This window comes from Pelecanus crispus, chromosome 14, assembly GCF_030463565.1.
Source record: "Pelecanus crispus isolate bPelCri1 chromosome 14, bPelCri1.pri, whole genome shotgun sequence".
Lineage (NCBI taxonomy): Eukaryota > Metazoa > Chordata > Aves > Pelecaniformes > Pelecanidae > Pelecanus > Pelecanus crispus.
This window is the reverse complement of record NC_134656.1, coordinates 11,613,793-11,641,725: the sequence shown is the minus strand read 5'-3', so window position 1 is coordinate 11,641,725 and position 27,933 is coordinate 11,613,793. Positions and strand designations below refer to the sequence as shown.

The following is a 27,933-nucleotide window of genomic DNA, read 5'->3' as shown; positions in this document are numbered from 1 at the left end:
GACAGAATTCTTTTTCTGGCGTATCACACAAAAGTCCTTCGTCCCAGCCCATCTTTATCTAGGAGTCCAGTTAATGGTTATTTGGTGGCTGACATGAAACAAGTTTAGCCATTTAATTCCAGTTTACGTACCCACTTCACAGAAATCAATACAGCATCACCTCCAACTGAATTATACAGGCAACAGATGACCGAATTGGGATCAAAACTTTAAGACACAGTGGGCCACCTCACAGCAAACCTCATCAACACAGAAGCAATCAACGGAAGTGTTCCTGTCTGTAATCTATCTTCTTTGATATATTTAGCATATTGATTCCTACAAGAATCCTCCAGCCTCCAGTAACTCTCTCCCAGCTTACAGCTGATCAACAGTTGACTAGGTCCAGCCTCACATGAGCCACAGAATGAGGTCAGACATTATCACACATTCAGATTTGTTTCCTGCCTTTTATGTCTGCCATTAAGTATGTCTGCTCCTTCTAACAAGGAGATAAATACTATTCCTTCTCCAGGGGCCTTAGCAAAATCCACTCTCTGTGAGCAAAGTTCAAACCCCCAAAAGCTCGTGTGATATTTAAAGGATTTTGGAAATCGAAGTCTCTCTCTCTGTCATGAAGGTTACAGTGGGGACATGGGTTATGCTCACTGGGCAAGGATCCATTACCCCTAAGGCTCTCCCTTCAGTATCCTCTAACCCAAACAGAGTTTTTGGCATCTCTTCTGTTCTAGAAAGCTTATGTCTCTGGCACTGGATCTGAGTCTATTAGTGCTGAGCCTGGTATGTCTCCAAAAGATTACTACAGTCCCTGTACTGTTGCTGTCATTCCCCCTGTACCTGGAACAATCATAAGCAGCTCTGCATTTTTGTACATTGATTCATCTCTCAACTCTGTTTAATTACAAGGATGCCTGATTTAAGGATGGGAAATTCTAAGCACTTTTGGTCTGTGGCTCTGTTTTGTCGTGCCGCCCTCCCCCCCCGCCCCCCGCCTTCACTCCACCGCTAAGTCCCTGGGGAAAGGTTGAGTCATAACCCTATTTGCAATACTTGTATATACGTATTACTGGAACAGAGCAGTTTTACTCTTTATCCAGGAACAGAGCTCTAAAAGGTTAGGCATCTCTAACTACAGCATGACAAGAACAGAGATGAAGTAAAAGAAAGCCCTCCTCCAGCAGGCAGTTGCCACCTGGAGCAGCAGAGTGCCAACAGCAAAGGTGAGCAGTCTCCTTTCATAAGGAAAACAACCTGTGGATTAATAGATTAGTCTGGTGACAAAACAATTATGTGGGACTATACTGTTTTAATTCATGAGGCAAATTCATTTGCTTTTAAAACACTTCTGAACACCCTTCTCCGCACCCCACCCCTCCCCAAAAAGATTACTTACGTATCACAACCAAAGCAATTAGGCCTACTTCCTACATTAGTATTTCAATTTTGACAGCAACTTTTCTAATAAAATCCTGAAATCACACAGAGGGGCATAAGTTCTTGTATGCCCAAGCAGTACAGCTATCAATATTTGGGAGAATATTGCTGGCACATGTTACAGGATGCTGTAGATGCCATTTCATCCCACTCCCACCACCCCCTTTTATCCCACTTCCATCTTATCCCATTTCCATAATTTTGCATTAGATTTTTTTTTTTTTTTTTTGTTGAGAACTGCGAAAAAGATGTGAGCAATCTGGCCCTTCTCATTTCTCCTAAATTAAGCAAGATAGCTGGCAAATTAACACCTGGTAACCCCAATTTCTGGTCAATAGTAGCTTTTCCAGATGAATCTATTAGCCATCCATATTTGCTGTCTTTTGGTTCACCTTTTAAGTTTTTCTGGGCACAATCTGAATACCTCATTAACCTGCTTACAGAAAGGTTTCTGCGAGCAGTCATTCTTTTGAAATGTTTTAGTAGGTTCAGGGGATAAAGACTTTTTGTATTTTCCTTCTGGTTCCAGCAATATCCCAATTGCTTCTCCTCTCAGAGAGCCTAGAAATACCTCTACTGGTATGTATGCTGGTATTTTATCTGTTCAAAGCCTCATCTCAATGCTTCTCTACACTGGTGTCCAGAAAGGAGATTTGAGCTTACTTGATTCTTGGGACTGAAATCTGTGCCCAAATATGAAGATGCAGCATGAAAAAATTCAAATTACCAACTAAGAAAAACATTAACTTTTCACTCCCAGTAACACTTCTGCTTCAGATGAGTGGCTGAAATTTCTGCCCCAATTTAAGCCCAGGGCCTCAGTATTAGTTGTTTGTTACAAGAGAAGCATACAAGCTCTCAAGATTTTTTCAGAATCATTGGTCTGTATGAGTACAGTGCTATAGAGAGCTATTACCAATACATCCAGCCATCCTGAACCGGAAGCGTGAGCAAGAAGCCCTTAAGTATCAGCACAGACGACACGTATGATGAAACTAGCAGGGTCTTTTCAGCCCCTCCTCTGGAAATGAGAAGTCTTTTTTAAGACTTCTCCAGTTCCACTGCTAAATTATGCAGCTGAAAGGAAGGTAATTCAGTAACACTGGATTAGGTTAAAAAGCTAATCCATGAGCCTTCCTGCTACTTGAGAAATGGTTAGTTCCTTCTCAGCTGAAGCACCACCTCCATGTTAGACCACTCACCACATGTTAGTTACTCTACAACTGCAGCCTTTTTACTATTTAGGCTGATTTTCTTCTCACCTGTTGTGGTACAAAAGTAAGCAAAGCAAAAAGACTCTGTATGACCTAAATGAAACAATTTTACTGATTTTTCTCCTCCCCAACAGGCTCTCCTCATAAGTAGTCATCTTAATACTGCAGATTATCAGAAAAAGACCTCTTTCTTTCAAGTTACTCAAGTTTTATCATTTGTTACCATTTATTTTGCCAAATCATATTACTTTTAGAGTTTTAATTTCTTATGCATTAGGTATAAAAAGACTGCTATTTAAACTATCAAGGTTCAGTTGCTGAAATGATGCCAAGAAGGGCTATGAACATTCAAACATGTGAACATAGTTCAAGGTGTCTAAAATACCCTACATATTCCTGGCAAAGAACATGTACTTTTTGCCTTAGGCATCTGATTAAAATGGTTTAGTGTTGCACTTTTACAATATATAGATTATATCAGCAAGTAGAAAGACTAACATTTAGTCATTATCTAAGATCTTTAACATCAATAGTGAAGGGGTTAGCAGATTACCTAAACAGGCAATGGTAGTCCCATATGTAAAGGTTGCTTTGTGAGGTTCTGGTCAATTTATAAACTGTTCATTTGAGAAAGCAACTACTGTGCAGAGATTAAAAAGCCCATTTGCAGACCCCATATGGTTCAGAAAGGCAACGATATGGAGAAAGTGGCATGGTCTGAGACACAGGGAATCAGGATCCTCACTGTTTAACAGGTTATGACTTTGGACTAGTCATCTGACTTTACAAGTTTTGATTTAACAATTTTAAAGACATGTACAATAATCCCACCTAACCAGTCTGGAAGAGGTTTAAACTTTTATAAAATACTTGTATTCCAGTAGGAGGAAGTCACAGTATGATAATGGTGTTCCAGTAATTGATTACACGGTGTTTCTGGAGTTTGTTTAAATGGATTGGCATTGCTGTAGCTCAAAAAAGGGGGAGGAAAAGCTACTGGACAAAGAACAGAACTGCATTCAGATACTGGAGACAAGACAACACCTTTCCCAACAAAGCAGGGCAGACTGAAAAAAAGAGAACTGCAGGTATGAAAGATACAGAAACTGGAAAACATCTGTGTGCCTCTACAAGTGTCAAAAGCAGAAAAACATACCCAGAAGGCATGGTTCAGAAAGAGATGGTGGTACTGTGGAGACTCTGGAGAAAACCGTAATCTAAAACTTCCCATGTGAAACTGGGTATGTCACTTACTGGCCCTTACTTACACAACTACAGAATACACATAAACATTTACCCTGGAAAGATATTGCTGGTCTGTTTGCTGTGCTGTTTTATTTCTCCAGTAGCTTACTGCAAAACATTTGGAATCCTGAAATGAGAGTGACTGAAACTCCACGACCATGATTTGAGTCCTCCATAACCATTACATTGATCAGAGCAACTCACCAGACTCAAGAGTGAGAATCAACATCTTCATCTGCTCTAACAGAAATGGAGTTTGGGGAAGTAATGTTTCCCAAGCATGAAATTCAATAAAAGAAGCAGGACCTAGGTTTTCAGTAGGTGTCAAGAAAGGAAAGCAACTACAATGACACTGAAACAAGACTGCCAGCCTTCTGCTTTCTTATTTAGAGTGCCATACTTAATGGCACATATATATACCTTTCAAAAGCAACTTGACATGCAACCCTTTACCAGTGTAGAAAGACATCTCCACAATCAACATTGCTACAGAAAGCTATTTTTAAATCCTTAAAATCCTTCTTGAAGTCAAATTCAAATTAAGTACAATTACTGTGCTATCACAAACTTATTTCACCTCAGGTGCATCACTGGGTCAGATGTTCAGAGAGGCTGACACTTCAACAGTGCTCACTGTTTCCCTCCATAAACCAGAATAAAATCTGAGTTTTATAGTTTACTGCAAAACAACTAAATTAATTTTGACTAAGCATAAGGAGAACACACAAAGCAGCTCTTGGTTGTGAAGCTTCAGATCCTCAGCTCAGTATGATTTTCCAATCATACAAAGGAAGAAATAGGGGAAAAAGTGTGAAAGCTTCATGAAAAGGGAGCCTGGAAAAGTACAGCAGAATAACCAAACAATTTACCCTCTGTAAGGCAGGAACATTATTACTGAGACTCCAGAGTGCCTTCTTCCTTTTTCTAAGGGCTCACATGAAGAAATATATCATCACAGAATAGATTTGAGTCAGCCTATTTTCCAGGCTATAGTTACGCCAAGACGAAACTCCTGAGCCAGAACTGACCGTACCACATGGTATCCAATTCTGCCAAAGCTTAAAATGTAGTACTTTTGACAAAAACAGAGTAAAACCAATGACTCTCTCCACACTTCAACAGTTACTTGAGGCAAAAGATACTACAGAGACAGACAGGTATTATATGTCTTTTTCCTTAAAAGGACTGTGCTGAGAAACTTGGCTTCAGAACAAGACAGACCCCTTAGACTGCATTATTGATCAATCTTGTAACTTGAAGGCCCTGTATTCCTTGCTGTTGAACAGAGGTAAAGGAAGAAACCTGTGGAATTACTTGGTGATGAATCTTGACAGGGGAAGATAGATAGTTAGAAGTCTCCAGCCATTCTCTGTCCTTTAGAACAGCTCCTTCCAACTTCTTGAGAAGTTCTACTTACTCTCCAGCAAAGTTCTATTATGCAAGCAAGAATCTTACAGAGCTTTTTAAAAAACACAAAAAGTTTGCAAAACAAGATCAACGCACCTTCTGCTCCACTGAAACCATGGGGGAACTTCAATCTAAGGAAGAGAGGTAAACAATGTGACAGAACTGCTAACAGTGAGAGAGCACAGCAGGCACAGGACCAACTCTGCAAGCTAAGCTGTACACTTATTTATCCATCCCAAACTTTAAAAGCTTATCATGGACAGGTTAAGGAGATGGGGGGGCGGGGCGGAGGGGGGAAGGGAGGAGAGCAATCAGACTGATCACTCTTATCTTGTGTGACTAAAGCCTCTGGGACATGAAGTTAACCTGAAGCAAATGTCATTGCTGGCATTTCATCAATCTAAACCAACCTGCAGAAGCTGGGTAGGTAAATGCTGCAAGAGCCTATTCAGAAAGAGAAGGACAGATACTCTGTAGTGCACCTTTTGAGACCTTCGGATTTTTTTCAGACACACTGGATTAATGGCACATTTTCTGTGCACCCCACTTTTTTACCTGCTGGGGAAGTACCTAATACTCTCTGGGTAATTAATTCTTAAATAACTGAGATAGCTATGTGGTATAAAGGGATGCTGACCTTAAGAAACTGCTACACTGCAAGCATTTTGCAGCAAAACAACTAATGGTGTAGACAGCAGCAGCAAGTTTAATGACCTGTCAGTGCCTTTTACACAGCCTCTTCTGAAAGAAGTGGCACGTTCACGTACACCTATTCCACAGCAGATCTTAGCTGCTGTGTAACAAATGCATAAAACCACTGCAAGCAGAATTGCAGTAGACAATATTACACAAAGGACAAGACTGAGGAAGCTTTATAAAGCATGAAAATACAAGTTTGATCAGTACAGAAAGGCTAAATTAATAGCTGATTCTTACACATGCCAAAGGGCTCCCAACCGAGAGGCAACAATGAAGTTTCAATCCATTGTTTGCATTCAAAACCAAAAAAGTTCAGTGTGAACAGAAACATGTGTTTCCAGGGATTCCCAAGATGTAAAACATTCTCCTGTAATTGTATAAATAACAGTCAAAGACTGAAACCCATTAGTATGTTTCCACTAACAAAGCAGAATAAAACAGAAGAGCAAGTTAAAACTTCATGGAAATGACCAGCATCAGTGTACAGCTTAAAATGCTGCTGTGCTGGCATGGAAGACAGGAAAGTCCAGAGTAGTCTCCTAAGGAAACAAGACAAGGGCAACCCTGTTCTTGCCCCTAGTGATATTTATTCTTACAAGGCTACACTCTTATGAGTAGAAGTACTTACTTTCCATAGCCTCCTCCATTCAGAATTTGAGTACCTTGCATACTAATGCTCTTCCCCATCCTTACTGGGGTAGAAATAGTTTCAGCAATTTCTTCCTGTTGCTTTATGAGTCTACACCCACATGAATAAACAAAGTTGTGCACTGCATGTACATCTTCAAAGAAGCAGCAAAACTGAAGATACGCTTTTGCCTCAAGTTTCAAAAGTCATGATCTGTCCCATCTCTGCGCATCAGGAGGCCAGGATGAGGCCGAGGGCAGGATCTAGGGAAAAATCTACGCAGCAAGCACTGTGGAACTCAGGAAGGCTCCAGGACACTCTAGAAATAAAGCCATGTTGGAAGCATGTACAAGTTTATATGGTATATCCCCACTTCATTCACTGTTGTCATGTCCAACAACTGCCCTGCTTTTACTAACACTTACTCCTCCTCCTCCCACCTCAAACTAGCCCAGCATTACCTTCCACAGCCAGTGAAGGGGTCTGAACAAGATAGAATAGTGGAAACCTAGGCAACTGTAGCAGCCAATGACCCTCTTCAAAGCCAACTCTGCCTGTATCTGAGTATCACAACCAGATCCAAAAATGCAAAAAGGTAAGAGCAAAGGACAGCCACAACAAGCTTGAGCTTCATTACCTCTCAGGTTTCAAAAGCCTCACACTCATTGCAAATAAACCTGTATTCAATTTGCTAATACACATATATACAGGACTGACACCCTGGAAGACTTATGGGTATATAAAGTGAATGTTGCTGAGGGGAAACAGCTGTTACCAATCAGCTCAGGGAAAAAATTTTTGCATAAAAAAGTAGTTACAGGTAGCTTCCCTGTGGATTTCTTTTAGATCCACTAATACCAAACAATTTTTACTAGAGCATCTAATCTCAAGCTTTTCCAAAATCGCACCCATTTCTTCCCCATTGTGCAAAATGCAGTTAACGTAACTGGCACAGCACAAAGGACAGACTCGCTGACAAAGCCTGGACAATTGTTCACAAACCAGTCTAGCATCCAGGAGTGTAAAACTAGTTTAAAATTAGGAAAGAAGGTAAAATTTAAGGGCATTCAAATAGATAATGCAAAGGGGACTAATCCCATTTTCAGAGTTAGAAAGCAACCAACCTTTAGCACAGACACTGTCACACAGTGCTGTCACACACAATCTTTTCTCAGGAAGAGGCAAAGGGAGAGATGTGCGCACCCAACCAAGGGATGTATGCGCCTCACCCGAGACAAAAGGAACTGCCCAGGGTCACTCACAAGTCACTCAGGAGCAAGAACCAGAGGCACTCACGCCTCCCCTTGCCTTCTGCCCTGATTCTCCAAAGTGTTTGCTACAGGGGGGCAACTGCAACATTTACAGTCATGTTTCAACTTCGGAGCTATCAGGGACTGCAGAAGATAACCTATCCCTTACTTCAACACAGTCTAAAGCAAAATGGTTCACTTAACCCTTATTTTTCTGGTTTGCAGGAATCCTTTCCCTTAAGGACTTCTTGGCTAGTCATTTGGGCTGCAGAATTTTTGGGACAACACGTTGCTCTTCATCAATCCCCTCTCATGAAGGATGTACAAGCCAGGGTGGGTGGAAACACTTGCTTTTGCTCAGCCACCAAGGGCACTTAGACCAAAGACACTTTTGCTCTTCGGTTGCTTCATAGCTCAGAGAACCCCAGCTTATGCTCAACTGTAGCCTAACAATCAAGCCTAGACCTTAAGTGCGAGTGCAGTGACTGTACTCCGGCCTGCATCGCTGTCACAGGTAGGTGGGTTGAATCATCTTCTGGAGATTTGTGACAGAGGATTGCCCGGGGAACAGCTTTGAGAGTTACTTCAGTAGACTGGGTCAAGAGCAAAGAAAATCTTTTGGTGCAATCTGTAACAAATTCACACTGCAGACAGAGAACTTCATGTACTGTACTCCATCCATAGACTGAGTCAGTGCCCCTAGCAGAAGGTTTTTCCGCCTCCAACTGCTCTTTATACCATCATTAGACAGGTGCAAACAACACAATTTGTGATGCAAAGTCAACAGCTGCTTACTGCATGTGAACTTTCAAGACAGGTGAATTAGGAGAAAATAAGGGCAAACAACTATAATTCCTAGTCCTTAGAGAGGGTAACAGAAACTTCAGCTATATTAAAAAATAGAGAGATTGATACTATTTTGGAGCATAAGGAGAAAAGTTTCAGTTCTAAAAACTGTACTAGCCAACAGCAAAACTGCTGTGTTGTCAGGAATAATTACACTACAATGATGTCAACTAGAGAAATACTTCTGCTTGCCAGCTGTGTAAATCACGAGCATTTTTGGATTCACTAAAAAGAAGTAGTTTGTAAAGACTCCCTGAAATCCTGACACTTCCTCAGTGCAAGAGTGATGTCTCAACAGTAGCTCACACAGAGCCTGTATTCACACCAACAACACACGAGGACAGGGCTGGCATGTTTGACTGTCCCGGGTCTGACCCAGACAAGGGTTCCCCCCAAGCAAAAATTTTAGAGGATCAAAAAAAGCAGTTGCATTGCAATGCTTCTCTTGCAGCAGTCAATGGCTAGCCTCCTGTCAGCAGTTAGGATCACACACAGTTTATACACATGGGAGTGGTACAGGCTGTGCTCAGTGTCCTCAGCAGAGAGGCTCTAATGGCATTTGTTCAAAGCTTTTTATTAACCATCCCTTGACAACGTGATGTGCCTTTGGCCAGTGCTAGTATCCTGCTTGCTGTAGGGAGGAAAGACTTGAAAAGGCAGCACTCTTGGGAACAACATAAGGCCTCCGCAATCCTCAGTATTGGAATATAAATTGAGTCTGCAAGACAGAAAGTGGTTGGTACAATCTTGAAATCACCTCTGCCAAGCAGGACCACTGTTTTACACACTGCAGTCAGACTTTTCTCCTACTACTTGTTTAGTATCATGCCTTCCAGGCTGAACTGATGGGGGAAGCATGGCCAAAGTTTTATAAAAAGTTTGTTTCAGAAGTCCAGGCACTTACATTATTTTTATCACACTCAAGCTGGTTACTCACTGTAGGAGGAACTGCCAAACTGATTCCAGCTGGTGGGGTTTTTTGGTGTGGGTTTTTTTTTTTCTCTGTCTACAATCATTTCTTTCAAGTATAGGGCTGCACTGGATGTACACAGCCCAATTCCCCTGCCTTAAGGGGACACTACCACAATTAGCATACAAGAAGAAACGCGATTCCAGCTAAAATACACAAGAAAGTAAACAAAAGGTAAATGTTTAATGACAGTTGAGATTTCTGCACTTCCAACTGTACTCCTGAATCTTCTGAAAGGAATGGACAGAGTACATAGAAAGGAGTATCACCACAGTGGTAGCTTTAAAAGTGAGTTTTAAAATAAGGCTATGATTGCAATACTTAAATGACAAGTACAGCTCCTAGATATGGTGCACCAAATTCCACCGGAAGTCTTCAATTTACATCAGCAGACATGAAACATTACTTTAATTCACTGATTTTAATCTCATTATGCACCTGTAATCTGTTTATTTTGTTAAATCCAGGTCAAGTCTCACTAGCTGGCAATTGTTAAATCACACTGATACAGATACCTGAACATAAAATGTAACCTGTTAATGCAGGATAACATACTGTGGTTACTTTATTATGCATAATAAAGTCCTAACTTTTTCAATTAATAAAGGTCCACATAATATATTATCAGTTTGGTGAGGTCTTCTGTTGGGCTTTTGTTGTTTTGTTTTGTTGGTTTTAGGGTTTGGTTGGTTTTGAGTTTTTGGGGTTTTGTGTTGGTTTTTTTTTTTTTTTAAACTAAGTGCTTGCATCTTTGGATGCAAATCGGCATTTTATTAAATGCACAGGCAATGCTTTCAGATTCCACCTTATGCAAAACTCACATCTGCCTTGAATCAGACTTACAAAGGAGAAGAAAAACCATTTTACTTCACTTGTTTCATATCTAAAGTCTATTAAAAGAAAGGAAGCATAATCGTTGGAAATTGAACTGAACCAATTGCTTCTGGTTACCTTGTTCCTCAATTTTAAGAGCAGTTCTTTCTTTACCTATGCAGTAATAACTAGGTGTGAAAAGTTAGCTTTCTTTTTTCAGCTTTCCAATGGCTTCCACTATCATAGTCACTAAATGAGCTGTTTAAACTGAAGGAAATACACTGCAGGTGCAGAGTCATCAAAAGTTCATTTATCACTGCACTTCAAACTCCAAGTGCTTAACTAACTACTTCCATCATATCAGAGGTTCTGCTTTACAACTGCTGCAACACAGTCACACTCTCTACTTTTCCACTTTTCTTAACATGAAGCCTAACGTTATTTAAATATTTAAAGAGGCTGGTTGGCGAGAGGTCTAGAAACATGCCTAAAAAACTATGAGTGCTACAGAAGCAGCCATAGGGATTCAAGATTTTGTTATTCCTCTTTAATATAACCCAAAATGAGAAAAACAAATTATATAGCTTATTTTCAGAAATATTCCAAAGGAAAAATTAAGAAATATTTCTTCCCATTTGATAATTTGATGGCAGAAACAGGCAAAGAAAACAAGAGGAACATCTAAGAATATTTACAATCTGATAATTTATTCCTGAATGATTCAACTGTAAGGCTAGGAAAAACTATTTTTAAAAGTTTCTTGGTTGACGGTTTTATATATGTTGAGACAAATTTTTAAAAGGTTATTGCGATTCTTACTAGAGTCAAAATTAAATCAATACATCTGTTAACATTTATTAAGAATTTTACATGAAGGACTAATACCACCTTGAAAGTTGTAGCCAATCCAGCTGATTTAGTAGTTTGCTCCTATGCAAACAGCCCAGAGCAGCAGCTCTGCTGCTCTCTCCTATCCTCATCTTCCAAGTATTTCCAGCCTGTGCTAGACAAAACCACTTCTGGGAGTGAAAGCACCATCCAGGTGCCCAGCAGAGAAAGCAATGCTCACACTCTTCAGTTCTGTTTTACCCAAAAGAGCACAGCAGCCCCGGTGCTTTCTGAAACTGCAATCCCTGAATACATTTAACCTGTTTGAGTTTGCTTGCATTTCAGCGACACTACTTTGCAAGTTTTAAAGTGTACCAAATTGTTTTTTAATTTGGATCTGTTTCCCAATTAGCAACTACCTTACTTCCTGTACTCCGGTCCCTAGCAGACCAGAAAAAAACCCTTTTTCCCTGTGATCACAACTGTGACCTGCTTTACCTGACACTATCAGATCTAAAAAGGCACCAATATTTAAACACTGGAGCCCTAAACTTTCACTAATGTACAGTGGTAGCACTAAGTAAAGCCTGTAAATTGCAAAACAACCTGATGAGTAGCCTTAACACCACAAGAATGAATACGAATACCCTATTCTGAAAATCAGCTAATGACACGAGGTACTTAATTTCATATGCCATCCCCAAAACTAACAAGCTGCACGGACAGATCAAGATATCCGTGGAGAAAGAGGTCTAATAAAATTGAAAGTTAAGTAACAGCTTGTAATAGTAATGTTTCTCTTCTAGTGATGGTGTACTGAATACCACAAGTTTGTTGGGGACAACATAAGTTTAACCTGGTTTCCTAAGGACATTTGTTTGCATCTCTGAAGTGAAACAGTTCAGTAGTCTCTGCTCAGGAAAGGATCTATGACCAGAAACACAGTTCAACATAGGTTTTCACAACAAGAGACTTTAAATAAAATGCCCATTACCTCGAGATTAAAATATAAACCACGATACTTTCTGCCACTACAGTCTGTGACAAGTACTGGAATCTTGTCTGCTAACACTTTACAGTAAGAGAGCTACCCTGATATAGAAACTGCAATTTATTTTTTTTTTTTTTAAGTGAAAGCAATAACCACAGACAAGTAAAACAAGGATACAATTTGCTAATACATTCTCAGAAAAAAAAATCTTAACTTCGCTATGGTGAAAAGTGTGCAGTTAATATCAAGTCCAGCATCTGTTCCATCAAGGAGTGCATTAGAAGTTGCTTTATGAACTACACGCACATCTGACATACAAGAGCAATTCCGGTTTGATTAAGTGCAAGGGAGAACTGTAGTGACCAACAGGGACAAAACATCATTTGACTTTCTGTGTACAAAGCTGCTTGACAACCTATTTCTGTACTGATGCCTTTTTGGAGTACCAATCTCCTCAAGTAATTTGATCTGAATTTAGTTCTGTATGTAAATAAGCCCATTCACACCACAGGATTTGGGAAATCACATACCTGTAGTTAGCAAAGCTCTAACCACATTGCCTAATAATATACTACTTGGATACCTGGCAGTGATGGGCAGGAGACAGGTAAGATTTAGGAAGTAGCTTATGAGATGAAGAACTGAGCAAGCATCACTGACACTTGCTGACCAAATGACACCGATTTCAGAACATGGAAATAAGAGACCTATGAGAAACCTAGAAATGACACAAATTTGCATTCATTTTTAAGCCTTCAAACACTTCATGGATGCTTAGAAGAAAGCCCTTCTGAATACCAGATCTGGTCTAAACTGAACACTAGCGGAAAACTTACCTTTCCAGCCTCTGAAGCAACTATGATAAAAATCACCATTACACTTGTTTGCAGTCCATGTACTACAATTTTTTAATACTTTTTTCAGTATTGAGGAAAACCAACTAAAGTGAGGGCTTCTTTGATTCTGTTCTCCTATAGATCTAATTGCCAAAGACTAATTCCAGAGCTCTGCTGAGATTAAACTGTTAATACACACAAAAAGACACTAGAAAACCTCAGCTGGAGGGGGGAGGAAATCAAACAGCATATTTATTTCAGCTCCATTCAAAAAGTAAATATTTGCCATGTGCAAGTCAGTAGACTTCTTCCCCAGGACTTCTCTATAAAAATGAAACTGAGAAGTGTTCCTTTCCCCACCTCAATGGCCCTCCCAAAACACAAACACACTGATGTTATGCAAAGAGGACTAATGAGTTCCCTTTGGGATGTAAGGTTTCTTAGTCTGGATTAGAGTCTGAGCATCAGGCTCCTGTGCCTGGGTGGACGGGTGGGGTATTAACAAAGATGGCAGAAAACACACATGAACTTAAATTAAAAACAAACTAATTCTGCTGTTAATAAATGAGGCTCACATCTGTTTTGAACACTGTTCCATGTTCTTGTGAAATACAGCTACAGGGGACTCATTTCACAAAACAATGCTCCATGGCTTCATTCTCTATAAAGGAATCCATTTAAAAATATACACTTCAGCTCCAATACACCAAGACCTTGTAAACCTCCCGATCCTTCAGAAATGTGACCAGGGCATTAGTATCGTTCCTTATTCTGACCAAGTACACCGATGAGCAATGGGCAAAGCCCAAGCACAGATCAGTTCCCAGGAGATCCAACCCACCTTCTAAACTAGCTGTCCCTGCTGTCAACACCAGATGTAACCTATTTGCTAAACTGCATGCAGACCAGATTCAGTTGGTGTGCAGAGACAGCACCAGCAGCTGGCGCGGGGGGGGAAGAAACATCTATCAGATTCCTGAAAGAGGCAAATACTGTACCGGATGAGTGCTGTAAGAGAGGCCTACTCACAAACATAGAGAAAGACAGAGTATTTTAACTCAGGCTACAGTTCAACAATAAATTCACTTTTTCTTCTACACAGATGAGCTCATGGTTTGACAGCGATGCACAGCAAAACCATAAACTGAAGACCATGCATCACTGGACAAGAGTCTCAACAGGTTTGAGCAGGAAGGAAGGAGAAAACATGTTAGACACAGAAGGCAATGCTTGAAGAATGACAGCTTTACACCTTCATTTATGAAACAAAAAACTGATGGACTCATCAATTCAAGTGTTTCTGCCTTTTGCCTAAAATTCAATTCAAGAATTAGGTTACTGGGATAGCCAGCTTATTGCTAGTTGCAGCCTTCATCCACTGCAAGACAAGCTACGGACTGGGGCAAACAAAACTACACTGTGCTGGGCTCTCCCAAGACCACATGCTGACAACTAAAGAAGCCAAGTGTAGAGCATCAAGTGCCAAGCTGCACTTTCCTCTTTATATCTAGAGGATTAGAACAGTCTAAAACCTAGAAACGAGTTTCCTTTAGATACAGAAAGAAGCTTCCTTTAGGTACAAGTGATGCTGAATAAGCCTTCTTGATGATAAAAGAAAAAACATTGTTTAGAACAGCTACCAAACTCCAGAGAGCAGCAGATTTTAAATTAGAAGACTGTATCTACTCATAAAAACAGGTATTTCAAGGACAGCTTGCTTATGCTTCCCTAATGAAGTGCAGGTGACATACACAGCTATGACACTGTGACTCAGACAGGATGCTAGCTCCTCTGAGAGGCTTCCTGGTTTTGAAGTAGGAAGAACACAGGAGGATGTAAGAAAGCAAAAGTGAAAAAGGCTCTTGAAAAATGCCTATTATCCACATTCACGTCCAAAGGTATCCTGGACAGCTGGAGAGATGTTCCAATCTGCTGGAGCAAGACAAAGTAACCCAAACACCTACACAGCTCCAGTATGACAACTTGCAAGTATGAGAATTAACAGTATTGATATCCTGACTCTGATCTGTGCCAGAGTTTGTTTACCAAAAAGATGGATCAAGATGACACCTACAACAGGATTGGGCAACACTGCAGAAGTTAATCAAGGTCACTGTTGTTAAGAGTTCATCTCTTGCATTGTATTTGTAGTAGTCACATGAACCTACTGCCTCTGGATCTGGCAATTTACACCTGTGTACTGGAACACAACTTGCATCTTACTTCTTCTGCCAGAAAGCACTCAGAGACTTTTTGCACTTTATCCCTGCAGTGCACTGTTACCAAACTGAAGGAACCTAATCTTCAGTCAAAACCAATGCTAAAAACTAAGTGTCAAGGGGAAACACCAGTAAGGAAAGTTTACTCTGATCCACACATAAAGGGGTTTCCTGTACAGAAGAACCATTTCAACAGATACAGCGCATTTTAACAGCCTCAATGCCATTCTCGGTCCTCAAAAGAAGAGCAGGCAGCTTTTCATTCCCCATCTGGTGGTCATTAACAAACCTCAGAGCACGTCACTAGTCCTACTCCATCCCTCCATCTTGCACACGCTGCTCGTGTTGCAATGAATCATACCCCCACATGGATCTCCAAAGAGCTCCTGCTTCCAGTTTCCCAAAAGGCTAGATTAAAATGGAGAGTGCTTGTCAAACTTGCAAGTGTACCTTTTTAGGCAAGTTAAAACTGGTGCCTGCCCATCCCAGCTGTTTTATCTCTCCAATAATTGATCTTACTCACACACTTGCTAGCATTCACAAACTGGCAGAAGACATAATATGCTCTTCCTATTGCTCAAAGCACAGTTAAGGAGACACTCACACCAAGGTGGCATGTATGGTGCAAGAGACTAACCTGTAATGTACCTGATACCGGAACCCTGCACACAGACCAGGAAACCACTGATCTGCCTACCATAAATCCAGTGATTTCACAAATTGCAAAACCCAGCACACAACATTTTAGTATTTGTGAAATAATTTAGTACCACAGAAAAAAATGCAGGCTTTAGCTCCTGAAATGAGTTCTGTATTTAAGAAAAAATTACAACATATGCTAAAACTGCAGAAGGTGCTTGCTTTCTTTTTTTTGTACTGCCCTTTACTAACCACCTCAGTCCTCAGCTGGAGAGAGAATTAAAAATTGAAAACAAAAGTCCAAGTTGGAATTGAATCTTAGTCCTAGCCAGACAGCTTTATGTCTATTTCTGTGCTGGAAGAAACCACTCCCACTCTGTTCTTGTTTCCCCACCTCTTGAGAAGAGCATAGTACTCCCTCTTCTCCTACCGTGTTGCCTATTTAAACAGTATGGCCTTAGGACAGGATAACAATGTATACAAAGGACCCTAATCCCAGGCATGGAGTCCACGTGTAACAGAATGTCCCTCCCCAGTGCTTCCTGCCTTCAGCTTCCAAAGAGTCTCTCTTCATATTCACGTCAGGCACTGGAACAGGTTGTCCAGAGAGGTAGTGGAGGCCTCATCCCTAGAAACATTCAAGGTCAGGTTGGACTTAGGGCTCTGAGCAACCCGGTCTAGTTAAAGATGTCCCTGCTCACTGCAGGGGGGTTGGGCTGGATGATCTCTAAAGGTCCCTTCCAACCCAAAGCATGCTATGATTCTGTGATACTCAACCCTTCATCTTCCCATAGCCTGACCAGAGCACCAAGCATTACAGACTTTGCTGATAGCTGGCAAGACAGCATTACACAAAACCAGAAGCTGGAATAAGAACTGCCAACTAACTTAGCTACTAATCTCCCTAAGAGCAGAAAGAACTCCATGCACCTCCATCCACTGCACAGCACACGAAGGACAGCCCTCCTACCTGATTATCAGGTTTCCAAACCATTTCGTGTCACGAGCTATGTGTTACATAGCATGGTGTCCCCTGCCACCACCTGTACTTTTCTCCTCCTAAAACTCTGCTTACAGACAACAAACATAGAAGCCTCAGTTGTGCTACCCTAACTCCAGAAATCTCTGCATTTCAGTTAGAATACCACTACATGTTTCTCAACTCTATCTCCAGGTACTCAAAAATCTGCAACAGACACCATATTTCAAAGGGAAAAAAACACAGAAGGCAAGAGCCCACTTCTCCCTCACCCTCTCCCCTAAAAGGTCTTTTTAGGCCACCTCTCCAAAACAAGAAACCACAACCTCAGAGGAAAATGACCAGCTGTTTTGACAAGTCTGGCCCTTGTTCAAATACCGGAATATAAGCCTTGCACAGTAATACATTGCCATCAATAAAGAGTTCAACTGAAGTACATTGCCCTGGACCCAAAACACAGGTCATCTATTCCATGTTACATACCAAGGAAAAACTACCACATTGCCATTCAAATTGAGAAGGTGTACAGAAGAAAAGCGGCAAATAAAGGAACAAAGAAGGTCCACATCTCTGATCAATGTCTAAAAAAATTATTTTCAGAAATTCTTAAAATTATTCCATTTAGACACTGCCACACATCTTCTAGCTGCACCAAACTGACAGACACTTGGATGGAAACAAGACAACTTCCAATACTATGCAGTATACAGTGAGTAGTGGAGTGAGCCCAACGCTTCAGAAATACAAAGCATTTGGTAAAACTCATTACAGAGCAGCCAAACAGTGCTCATGCATTAGCCCAGTGGGTTTCAGACAGGACAAGCTGTATGCAGTCTTATCCACGTTGAACACAAGACCTCATATTTCATTTGTTTCTATCATTTATTCCCTAACACAGCAAAATGCTCTACTACTGAGGTCTCAGACGCTTGCTGGGAGTAAAAATTAGTAAGACTGTGCAAATAATGATTAGGATTTCAAAATGAGCAATAAGCGCTAAAAGCCACCAAAGTCTTATTTTTAGAAAAGTATTGAAAAAGAGCATTATGGGAGAAAAAGGGACATTTTGAAGAATCAGAACTATGCCTTCATTGAGAATGTAAGAGTGTTGCTCCCCCAAATAAAGTTGTACTATCTGCTAAATACACTGTGTCTGTAAGACAGTCAGCTGTATACTGCTGCTGATGAAACGTAACAGACGCTAAGCTAGTATATCCTCACCATGGAGCATGTCTTTAGTAGACACAGATATGACCTAGACAAAGATGAGTTATATAGAATGATCAAAATATTTTAGTGAAGCTACAAGTACACTCCAAGCTTTCCTGAGGCAGAAATCAATCTCTTTTCAGTCATGGAAAGATACAGCCAACTGCAGAATCACTCTGCTGCAGCACTGAATTCCATGAATATCCATCTGTCTTTAACAGGCAACCATCTATGTTGGGCAAAATTATGAAGGAGCAAATCTTCCTCTTTTGGTGGGCACCATGAAGCTCAGCACTCTGCAATACTGCTACAGAAAGAAGCCATTATCTCTATAACACTCCCTAAAAAAACCCCTTCTCTGATGAAGGTATAAGATAAAAATACATACATGCACACCCACACAGCTTACAACTGCACGAAGCATATGGTAAGCTTGTGAACATGAACAAATACATTCGTGTCAAAAATAACTGCAAGGAATCCAAAAAGAGCTACCAATCAGAAGCTTTGTGGGAAGCAACTTTTCGCTCTAAGACTGACAGGAGCATTCTAATAAAACAATTTCCCAATGGCCTGATGCTGGCCCTCTTTACCCTGCAACCATCCCAGAAGTTACTGTCTTCAAACTTCAAAAGGGATTTAAGTACTTTAGGTGGAGACACAAGTTGTTTTTCTTGAAAAGGTGGTGTCTGCTGAGGCTGAATGACAAGCACCTACACTAACTTTCCTGCTATGCCTCCCATATTTGAGCCTGCACTGCCCCCATCCCATCAAGATATGCATTTCAGACATTTTCCAGACCCTGACTCCAAAGCTTTCCAAGACAGGAGCAAAGCATGCTCAATGCCGTCCATCTTTGTGACTCCTTCATGTTGGGAACTGGCAGTTTTGAAACACACAGCAGCTGTCAATACAAGTCAATTGTCTAAGCTAACTACTACTGCGACCATCTTCAAGTGAAGCTGTTGAGATTTAAGCAACAGCTACGAACAAAGGAAACTTCCCCAACGTGACGCAACAGTATCAAATGTAGCATTCACAAAAGCTGTCTGGCCGTGTCTTCTTGTTCACGCAGCATATGTTATTCTAGCAGACAAACAGGCCTTGAGATGATGGAAGACATCAACCAGAACTTTGTGATAACACTCTAGCAAATTTCTGAGGCAACTCTTATTTGAACCACAGTCCCTCTTCTACTCACCTTTCCTCATTACAGGACTCCATCTCTATCATTAGCTATTAATAGGGAACTAATTGCCAAGGTCTCCCACTTTCCCGAAAGCATGAAGTCTCATCTCCACCAGTTGTGCTGGAAGATCTCCTAGAATATTGTTTGTTGCAACGACTGCCACAAAACTCTATTTCATATCACCAAGCCTGCTGCCACTGCAACACAGACTGAGATTTAACAAAATCCTAATTTTACCTCAAAGAAGTCAGAGAATCATTGAAGTTAAGTAGGTGTTACAAAAGAACAAGTTTCAGGAAGACTGACTGCAGCTCCATACTCTCCACTTTCATTCTCGAGTCTGGAGTTCTCATTTGCAGCTGAGTAGCTACAGAAGTCAAATTTAGAAAGCAAATTTCAACTTGAAAATATGCATGTATGCTTATGTTTCTAAAGCCAACAGCAACTTTCTACTGCTCTTTCTACCTTGCAGGTCACCAGAATACAAAATTAACTTCATCCTTTCTTTTCACATCACCTTCCAAACATCCTAACTCTTACTGTGACACCAGAGGAAATTACTGCAGTTCACTCTTTTATGATCATTAATTTAAAAAGTATTCAAGATTAAAATATTTCTAACTATAAATCTGATTAAATCCACTGAAACTATTTAGTATTCATGTTAGACAGGACATTTTGAACAAATGCTGTGCTAAACATACTGTAGTCTCATACACACCGGGAAACCACTACTACAACTTGTTCAGCTGAGCTAGTAAATAGCAGGCGCCTGCAGTAGAAAAGGCTCTCTGCTCTGCCCAGAACAGCACTTCAACACTGTATTAATTCCAATGTTCAGGCAGTGGAAGCCACCAGAGGCACATACAGTGGGAGCTCCCTAGAGCAGACAGTTAATAGCAGAGTAAGGGGAGCAGTAACTAGGAATACTGTTTAAAAGGAATAATCCTACTGTAGCTGAGAACTGGGTTTTAAACCAATTTTCTAGCTGTTCTTTCAGAAGAGCAGGTCAGCAGCAAACTCACTGCTGAAACAACAGCAAGTCCATACCCTTATCCTGTTCTCTTAACAGGAGGAAGCATTTTAAAATCTAATGATGATATATATCTAAACACTGACAGTGCTGAACAGCTCAGAACTGATAGTCATGCAGGGAGAAGGTATGGCTGGGCATATTTGTCATATGCTGCTGTCTCAGTGAAATGAAACAGCCCCAGAAAAGCAAGGTGATAAACACCGATTTCTGCAACGAATATCCTCTTCCACATTTGGAAACCTAAGACACAGTCCTTCAAAACTGCAGGCAGGAGCAGAATACATAATGCTAAATAGCATTTTGCTCCCATGTTTCAGAGTGTGAGGTTTTCTATAAAACTTGGGGCAGTTTCTATAAAACTAGCAGCTGCAAAGGCAATTCAATTTAATAAGTCAATAAATATTTCTGAATGATTGCATGTTTTACAAGGATATGAGAAATTATATTAGCACAACCAGCTCAAGCAGACTTGTAAGAGAAACCATCCCATCCTGAAAAGCCACAGAAGAAAAATCTGCACTGATTTCTTATGTTAAATTGTCCTGTTCTTAAACAGTCATGGTATCATTAAACCCCATTCCTGCAGTCCAATAACAAAAAAAAGCAGACACGCTGTCAGAGCTCCACTGATTTTAGCAGAACTACAGCAATTTACAACACCAGTAAGAATCTGACCTGGAGCCTCCCTCTAATAGGGCAGTGGCTTGTGCTATTTCAGCAGGTATTACTTTAACAGGAATCCAGTGAAATCATTAACAGAGGAATCTGAGTCAATGAGATGTTAAGTACTTGCTATAATTACATATTATTGCATTTTCTGCTGACAGTGCGATTCAGGAGGTAGGAATTCAATGAACTATCCAATAAATACCTGAAGTCACAGTTGTAAATGAAATTAAACCTGAATTTGTGTTCGATCATGTTTATGAGCCGTATGCCTAATTTGTGTGAAGCCATGTAAAAAAACCACACTTTAACATTCGTCCCCCTGGTTAAAAATTTGTCATGTTTTACAAAGTAAACAAAGCAGCCCTGATAGCATGTTAATAACAGATATTGCTTGACACTGTAGTAAAAGGAAAAACATCTTAAGAAAATATGCTAAAGTAGGAAGCACACAGGCCATTAACCCCCAAAACACATCTTCCAGCACATTTAGGTAATTCTGCTGAGTTTTAACAAAACGAGAAGTTGGCCACAGCTAACTGAAATGCATTCAACTCCCCACTCCCACAAGACAACCACTAAGTTTTAACCTGAATGCTGAATGTGTCAGAACAATTAACACAACAGACATCAAGGTCTTTAGTAAGGCCCTTCTGAGGCTACTGCTGGGAAAATAGATGCGAACAACTTATGTAGCACATAATATTTAAGAGCAGCTAACCAACACCACATTTATTTATATTTCTGAGTCTGGATTTCTGAGAAGTATCATAAATGATCAATTTACTTCAGAGTACCCTCACCTGTAACAATCTCAAGATTCCTGTAGTAAAGCTACACTGTTATATTCTACAAGCCCTGCAACAGATTGCTGTGAACATACTGAAAATCAATGCAAAAACAAAATTAAGAAATTTTGCAGAGATTGGTGTCTGACCTTAAACGCTTCTAAAATAAAAAAGTTAAGTGGCTTCAGACTTAAAACTACCCCAAATATTGTTCTGAGGCTGTGGCCAGCACTTCTTACAATGTGGGCTCATCACCCAGCACCACAGTCTGGAAGTGAAGGCAGGGAGTGACTCAAGGCTTGTGTTGGAAGGCACAAATTACATTCTTCAGGATTCACATCTCCATGTATCACAAAAAAAGGGAAAGGAAGTTTTCAGTGGAGATATCAATCTGCATGTAAATACCATTAACTACCTTTTGTATTTTGGATCCCTTGCCAAACGTTTGACATTTAAACACACTGGTGACGACATGCTCCCAGGGGGAACTTAAAAGACAGCTTCACCCCAACGTGCACAAGACACAGACAGAGCACAAGAGTTTACCTTCAAGCTTCCTAACTTCACGAAGTTTGTTTAGTACAGTGGCTCTAACAGCAGAGCTAAGATACACAGAGCCCTATGTCAGAAGTGCCCCTGCTCTCCCTCACAAAACTCTCACCCATGCAGAAGGTGTCAACAAAGCAGCAGCAAGGAAGAACAAATCTGGTCTCTAACAGACTGTTTCACAACCATTGAAAATCTTAAGGATCTCATTTATGTTGCTTTTCAGTTTGTTAGCATTTAAATCACCCCCACATTTTGCGTGCGCAGTTCCATCACACATGAAACATGCATTTAATGTAAAACACAAAACATGCTGAAATTCCTTATCTTGTAAGACATTTGCTCAGCACTCTTACTATTTAATTTAAATTTCCCTCTTGCTCATTCCCCTTCATATCTTCACCCTGATATATACAGAGGTGCCATATGAGTGCTCACGCCAACATAAAAAAACTGCCAGTTTCTGATAAGATGCTGCAGCAGCAAAGGCTTCTTTTTCCCCCCCCAAAAAAATTCACTGTTAAAGCAAGCCCCTCCTTCAAGCATGTTTGAATTCCAGAAGCCAGCTCTATAACACTGGACAATCAATTTCACACTTGACTCCTGTTAATATACTGTAATGAGTGATACTGGCCTCAAATAGCATCTTAAGACTATTGGTCAAGTCAACCAGAGGAAAAAAACACTGCTTAGTGTGACGTCTTCACTTTCTACATAGAACAGTTCTGGATTTTACACAAATTCTGATTGCAGGCTAATGAACAGCCAAGACACTAACAGTAGTTAGTGGAATTTAGCAGCTTTGGAACGCAATTTGATTATTTTGCAAACAAATGTAATTTTTATCTACTGCACTCTGCAAACACAATGGGAGAAGTGAAAGTCAAGATAAATTGCTTTTAGTCTCAACATTGCCCTCAGTACTAAGAGATTGTTACATTCAACATTAATAACAAAGCTCTTAAAGGCAAACCTCAACAGAATCCAAACAGATTTTGCTTCTGAAGTGATCTGCAATTTTACCAAGTGAGAAAAAAAAAAAGAATCAGAATTATTTCCTCCCTGAGTACATAGTTGTGACTCAACATTCACATCTGTGAAGAAGGGGTCATTTTCAATGACCAAGCTGTACTTGGAAATGACAGTTTTAGACTACCATTTCCCTTCTACAATGCTGAAGACTGTGAGGATGTTACTTGCAAAAAAGGCTTGCTGTTGCAGCACAATATTGTTCTCAGGATGGTTTGCAAACAGGCACTGCTAGGACTGAACATGGAAAATTCTTTGCAGTGCATACTGATACTAAAAATACAGTTAAGGTGAAAAAAATACCCACTATAGCCAAATTAAACAAGAGGGAGAATCTGGATATTGAGATGGAATGCAATTACCCAAGTTGGAATTTGCCCAGGACACTCTTGCTTAGAGTGATCTGGCTATTTAATGACAAGAAATAGCCAGGAACACATACCTACTGCTGGCATCCTCTCTCATATCTAACACTACCCTGCTATCAATGAAACAGGTGCGTAATCAGATCCGAGTTCTCAGCTACAACGAGGGTGCTCCTTGGTGACCTGCAAAGGGCTAGCAGATGCACCCCCACGGACCTTCCTTCAGCGGCACAACTTGTGTGATCACCACCTGAGGTAGTACGTCCATTGACCTAGATATGAACATCAGTAACAACAGGAAGCTTCAAAGTGCTTAAGCTGCTCTATTACTGATAGACTATCCAGAAGTCACCCAAAACATTCTTTATTAACAAAAATGTTTACTGCTGGTACATTCAACATTTGGAATGAGTCAGAACCAGTCCCCAGAAAAACTTCCCTTCCCCCAAATGCAAAGAGGAAAGGCAGCCTAAGAGGAGACATTGGCTCTACTTGTTAAGCACTGCCTAACAATAATCAAAGACAAACCAGTTCTAAACATCTGGAGAAAAAAAAGTACTTGAGATTCCTACCACCCACTCCTCATCTTTACCGCTAAACAGGATCAAAACAAGAATCTAAGAGCTAGAGCCTCACTGCCATGCCTAAATGAGAACTGCTGTTCTCAGATCCACATGTGACAATTCCCAACACAGAAGTGCAAAGAACTCCTGTATAGAGGAAACAGGACTTGGACCAAGCAGAGGTGACAGGTTTTCAGGAAGATCAGTCATGGTCACAAGGTCAGAGAAGACAGTGTCTATTCCACATTATTCCCTTAACAAGACTAACAGTGTTACATGCACTTTTCAGTGCTGAAAAGGATTTTGGATTTTAGGGGCCTCTGATCAGTCACAGTGATGTTACATGACTGCCATAAAATAACTGCAATACGAGGAAAATGGTGCCGATGCCTACACTGGTATGAATTTGTTGGGTATGCTTGATTTACCAGGAATTTAGTTTTTCCATGAAGGTGTCTTACTTTGAATTTGTGTATTGAATTCCTCCAGCACATGGTAGAAATAAAAACTGGAGGAGTTTTAAGTGCTGTATGCCTAAAACTCTTAAGAGAATAAAACAGCACATGGTCACAACACAGGAGAAAAATCCCTCTAAGAGGTTCACTGGAAGCTGGAGTGGAAAGGCCAAATATGCATCATTTCCCCTATGTAAATCTGTACATAACTAGAGCTTACCAGGGAGTATTTTTCCCTAAATAAAGATGATCCTTAAGCAAATATTTCCCAGCATAAGAAGGCTGTAAGTATTCACATACATGCTTATATTTAAGTTCCTGCAAGAGTTATTCCTGCACCTCCTGGGAAATCCACTGCATCCTCTCTTAAGAATTATTCATAGGATAGAATCCTATCTACTATAGATTCAGAATGCAAACAGAAGTTCAAAAACCACATATTCGCTACTGCCTGCTATTGCACACACACAATCACATTCCAGTGAACTGACAGAAAGGTGCACACAAATGTAGATTTGTAAATATTTACACACAGCAACCTACAAAGCAACCAGGCACGTGGATGTCATCCAGAAAACCATGCTAAAAATCAGCATAACTGTAAGTCAAGCATATATATTCAACAATTTTTTGTCCTCTACCACCTCACTAATCAGAGGACAGCTCAGAGCTCCTTACACATCCCAAATAGTGACAATAACACATACATACACACACAGGTAGGTTGTACATCCTCAACTTCCCTCCATCCCGCTTAAACCCTTCAATTTGACACCTACCAACTTGGGGGGGCATTGCAATTAGCTTGCTTCCTAGAAAAATGAATAAGCAATCAAAAAAAGTCAGCAGCAATCAGGCTGATTAGAAAATATTAGACATGTATATATATACACAAATATAAATCTACAGAGACATGTAAGTGTATGTATTAATATATAAATATATACATATATATAAAATTACAGTACTTCTATGATGTTTCTTAACAAAATGAACAGTTAGCTTGCAAACTTTCTGAAGTGATGCTGTCTACCTTTCTGGAATTGTCTACACTGTTGGTTTGGTTTTTGGGGGGTTTTTTTGATTGTTTTTTTTCCCCCAATGTGGGCTTTTATTTTAATTAAAAAGCCCCACCCAACAAGGTAAAGTTACATCAATTAAATAGCAAGAAAAGAAATAAGACTGATCTTAAAATGGATGCAGCAGATTCTTTTAAAGAGCAACATGTTGCAATCACCTTTCATTTTAGGGGAAGGGAGGGATTCCCTGAAAGGAACAGAGACGGGGAGCAGTGGGGGGAGGGAAGCTGCGATAAAAAACGGCTTGGGGATTTATTTTAGTTAAAAACTTTGCTTTCCCCTCCGTTAAGAAGGGGCTGGGGGCCAGGGATCGCCGCCCGGTGGCTCTGTAGAAGGTTCCTCTCCGGCAGCTCGGGGAGGAGGAGAAGGAGAGAAAGCCACACAGAAGAGAGGAGAAAAAGAAAATGGCGCAGAGACTAAGTCCCGACCGTCGACAAGGCGACTTTCCAGGGAGGAATCAGGGCCCAAACGGGACCCCGGGAGACCCGATGGGCTCGGATCGGGGGCCTCCGGTGCCCCCACTAGGGGAAGCGGGGGTCGGGGGGGGCCGAGGCCGCCGGGAAAGGGGCACTTTTGGCAGCTCGATGGGAACAATGGGGCCGGTGAGCGAGGAGCCGGGACTTAGTCTCTGGGACGCCATGTCTGTGCGCGGCCGGCGCGGCGAGGCGAGGGGCGCGCCGGGGCCACACTCACCGTTCGCTCGGAAATCCGCCTCGATCTGCGGGGAGAGGAGACAGGGAGAGACCGTGAAAAACGCATTCCCGCCGAGGGAGTTGTGGGTTTTTGGTTTTTTTTTTGGGGGGGGGGGGGCACTGGATTTTTTTCCCCCCTTCCTTCATTCTCATTTTCAGAGAAATTAAATATCAAATGAGAAATGACCAGCGCGATGCAAAAGGTGCCCTCCGTGGCGGGGGGGGCCAGGGTGAACCGCCCCCCAGCACCCGCACAGCCCCTGGCGTGACCCCCCGCACCGAGGGGAGCGAGCCAGGGAAAGGTGGCCAGCCGCCCCCCTCCCCTTCTCCCAGGCAGGGGGTCACACACGACTCCCTTCTCTCCCACCGCCCCTCACCGGCGCAGAAACGGGTCCCAGGGCGGGGGGGCTCCGTGGATGGGGGTGCCCTATCGCGCCGAGGGGGGCACAGGCCGGGTTGACAGGACTCTCCCCAGACGTGCGGGCTACCCCGAGCCGGGGCAGGCAGGGGGCAGCAGCAGGGCACGTCTCCCCTCACTGAGGTTAAAAAAGCGGGGGGGGGGGAGGGGCGGCGGGTTCAGCCGGGCCCCCCAGGGCCGACCCCGAGGGGAAGTAAGGACGCCGCGGCCTCGGTGGCGAAGGGCCGGGGTCCCCCGGGAGCGGGCACCCGCGGGCGGTGAAGGGGCGCTAACCTGGGAATCGTTGTGCAGCTGGTCGCCGCTCATGCCGGAGGGCGCGGGAGGCCTAACGGAGCGGAGCGGGAGGAGAGGAGAGCTGAGGAGAGGAGAGCAGAGCAGAGCCGAGCCGAGCCGAGCCGAGCCGCGCCGCCGGGGACGCGCGGAGCTTGGACGCGAGGGAGAGCGCAGCCCCTGGCTCCAGAGCAGTTGTGTAACAGACTAAGTCCTCATTTCAGCGCCCTGCGCAGGCGCGACGCCTTTTACCGGCGGGGCGGAGCCAAGGCCGGTTCGGCAGAACCTTGGGGCGGCCGTTGGGAAACGGCAGTTCGCGTATTTGCATCCGGGCCACGCCCCCCGCGCGCGAGCCGGGGCGATTTGCATACGGACCACGCCCCACCCGTGCGGTCCGTCTGAACACAAGCGACTCGCTCGACCCCTCCCGCGCGCTCTGCGCCGACTCGCTTTTTATATATCCGGTCCCGCCTCTTCCTCCCTCTCCTCCAATCGCGCAGCAAAAGCCCGCCCTCATTTACATGCTCGACCCCGCCCCACCGCTCCCCGCCCCGCCGCTGGAGGAACCCGCTGCATTGTGTGAGAACCCGTGCCCCACTGTGCGCGCAGTGCGCATGCGCCGCATCCCTC

At 42.0% G+C, this 27,933-nt stretch overlaps 1 protein-coding gene across 1 annotated transcript in view; it reads right to left on the bottom strand.

The window, feature by feature from the left end:
• TOP1 (DNA topoisomerase I) overlaps positions 1-27,397 on the bottom strand; it is a 68,583-nt gene extending 41,186 nt beyond the window's left edge. Inside the window, exons 1-2 of the mRNA XM_075721030.1 lie at positions 27,307-27,397; positions 26,617-26,641 (exon numbers count right to left, since the gene is read on the bottom strand). Coding sequence (XP_075577145.1) covers positions 26,617-26,641; positions 27,307-27,339 — 58 coding nt within the window. The 5' untranslated portion in view covers positions 27,340-27,397. The remainder of the gene's footprint in view (positions 1-26,616; positions 26,642-27,306) is intronic.
• Between the last annotated feature and the right edge of the window lie 536 nt (positions 27,398-27,933).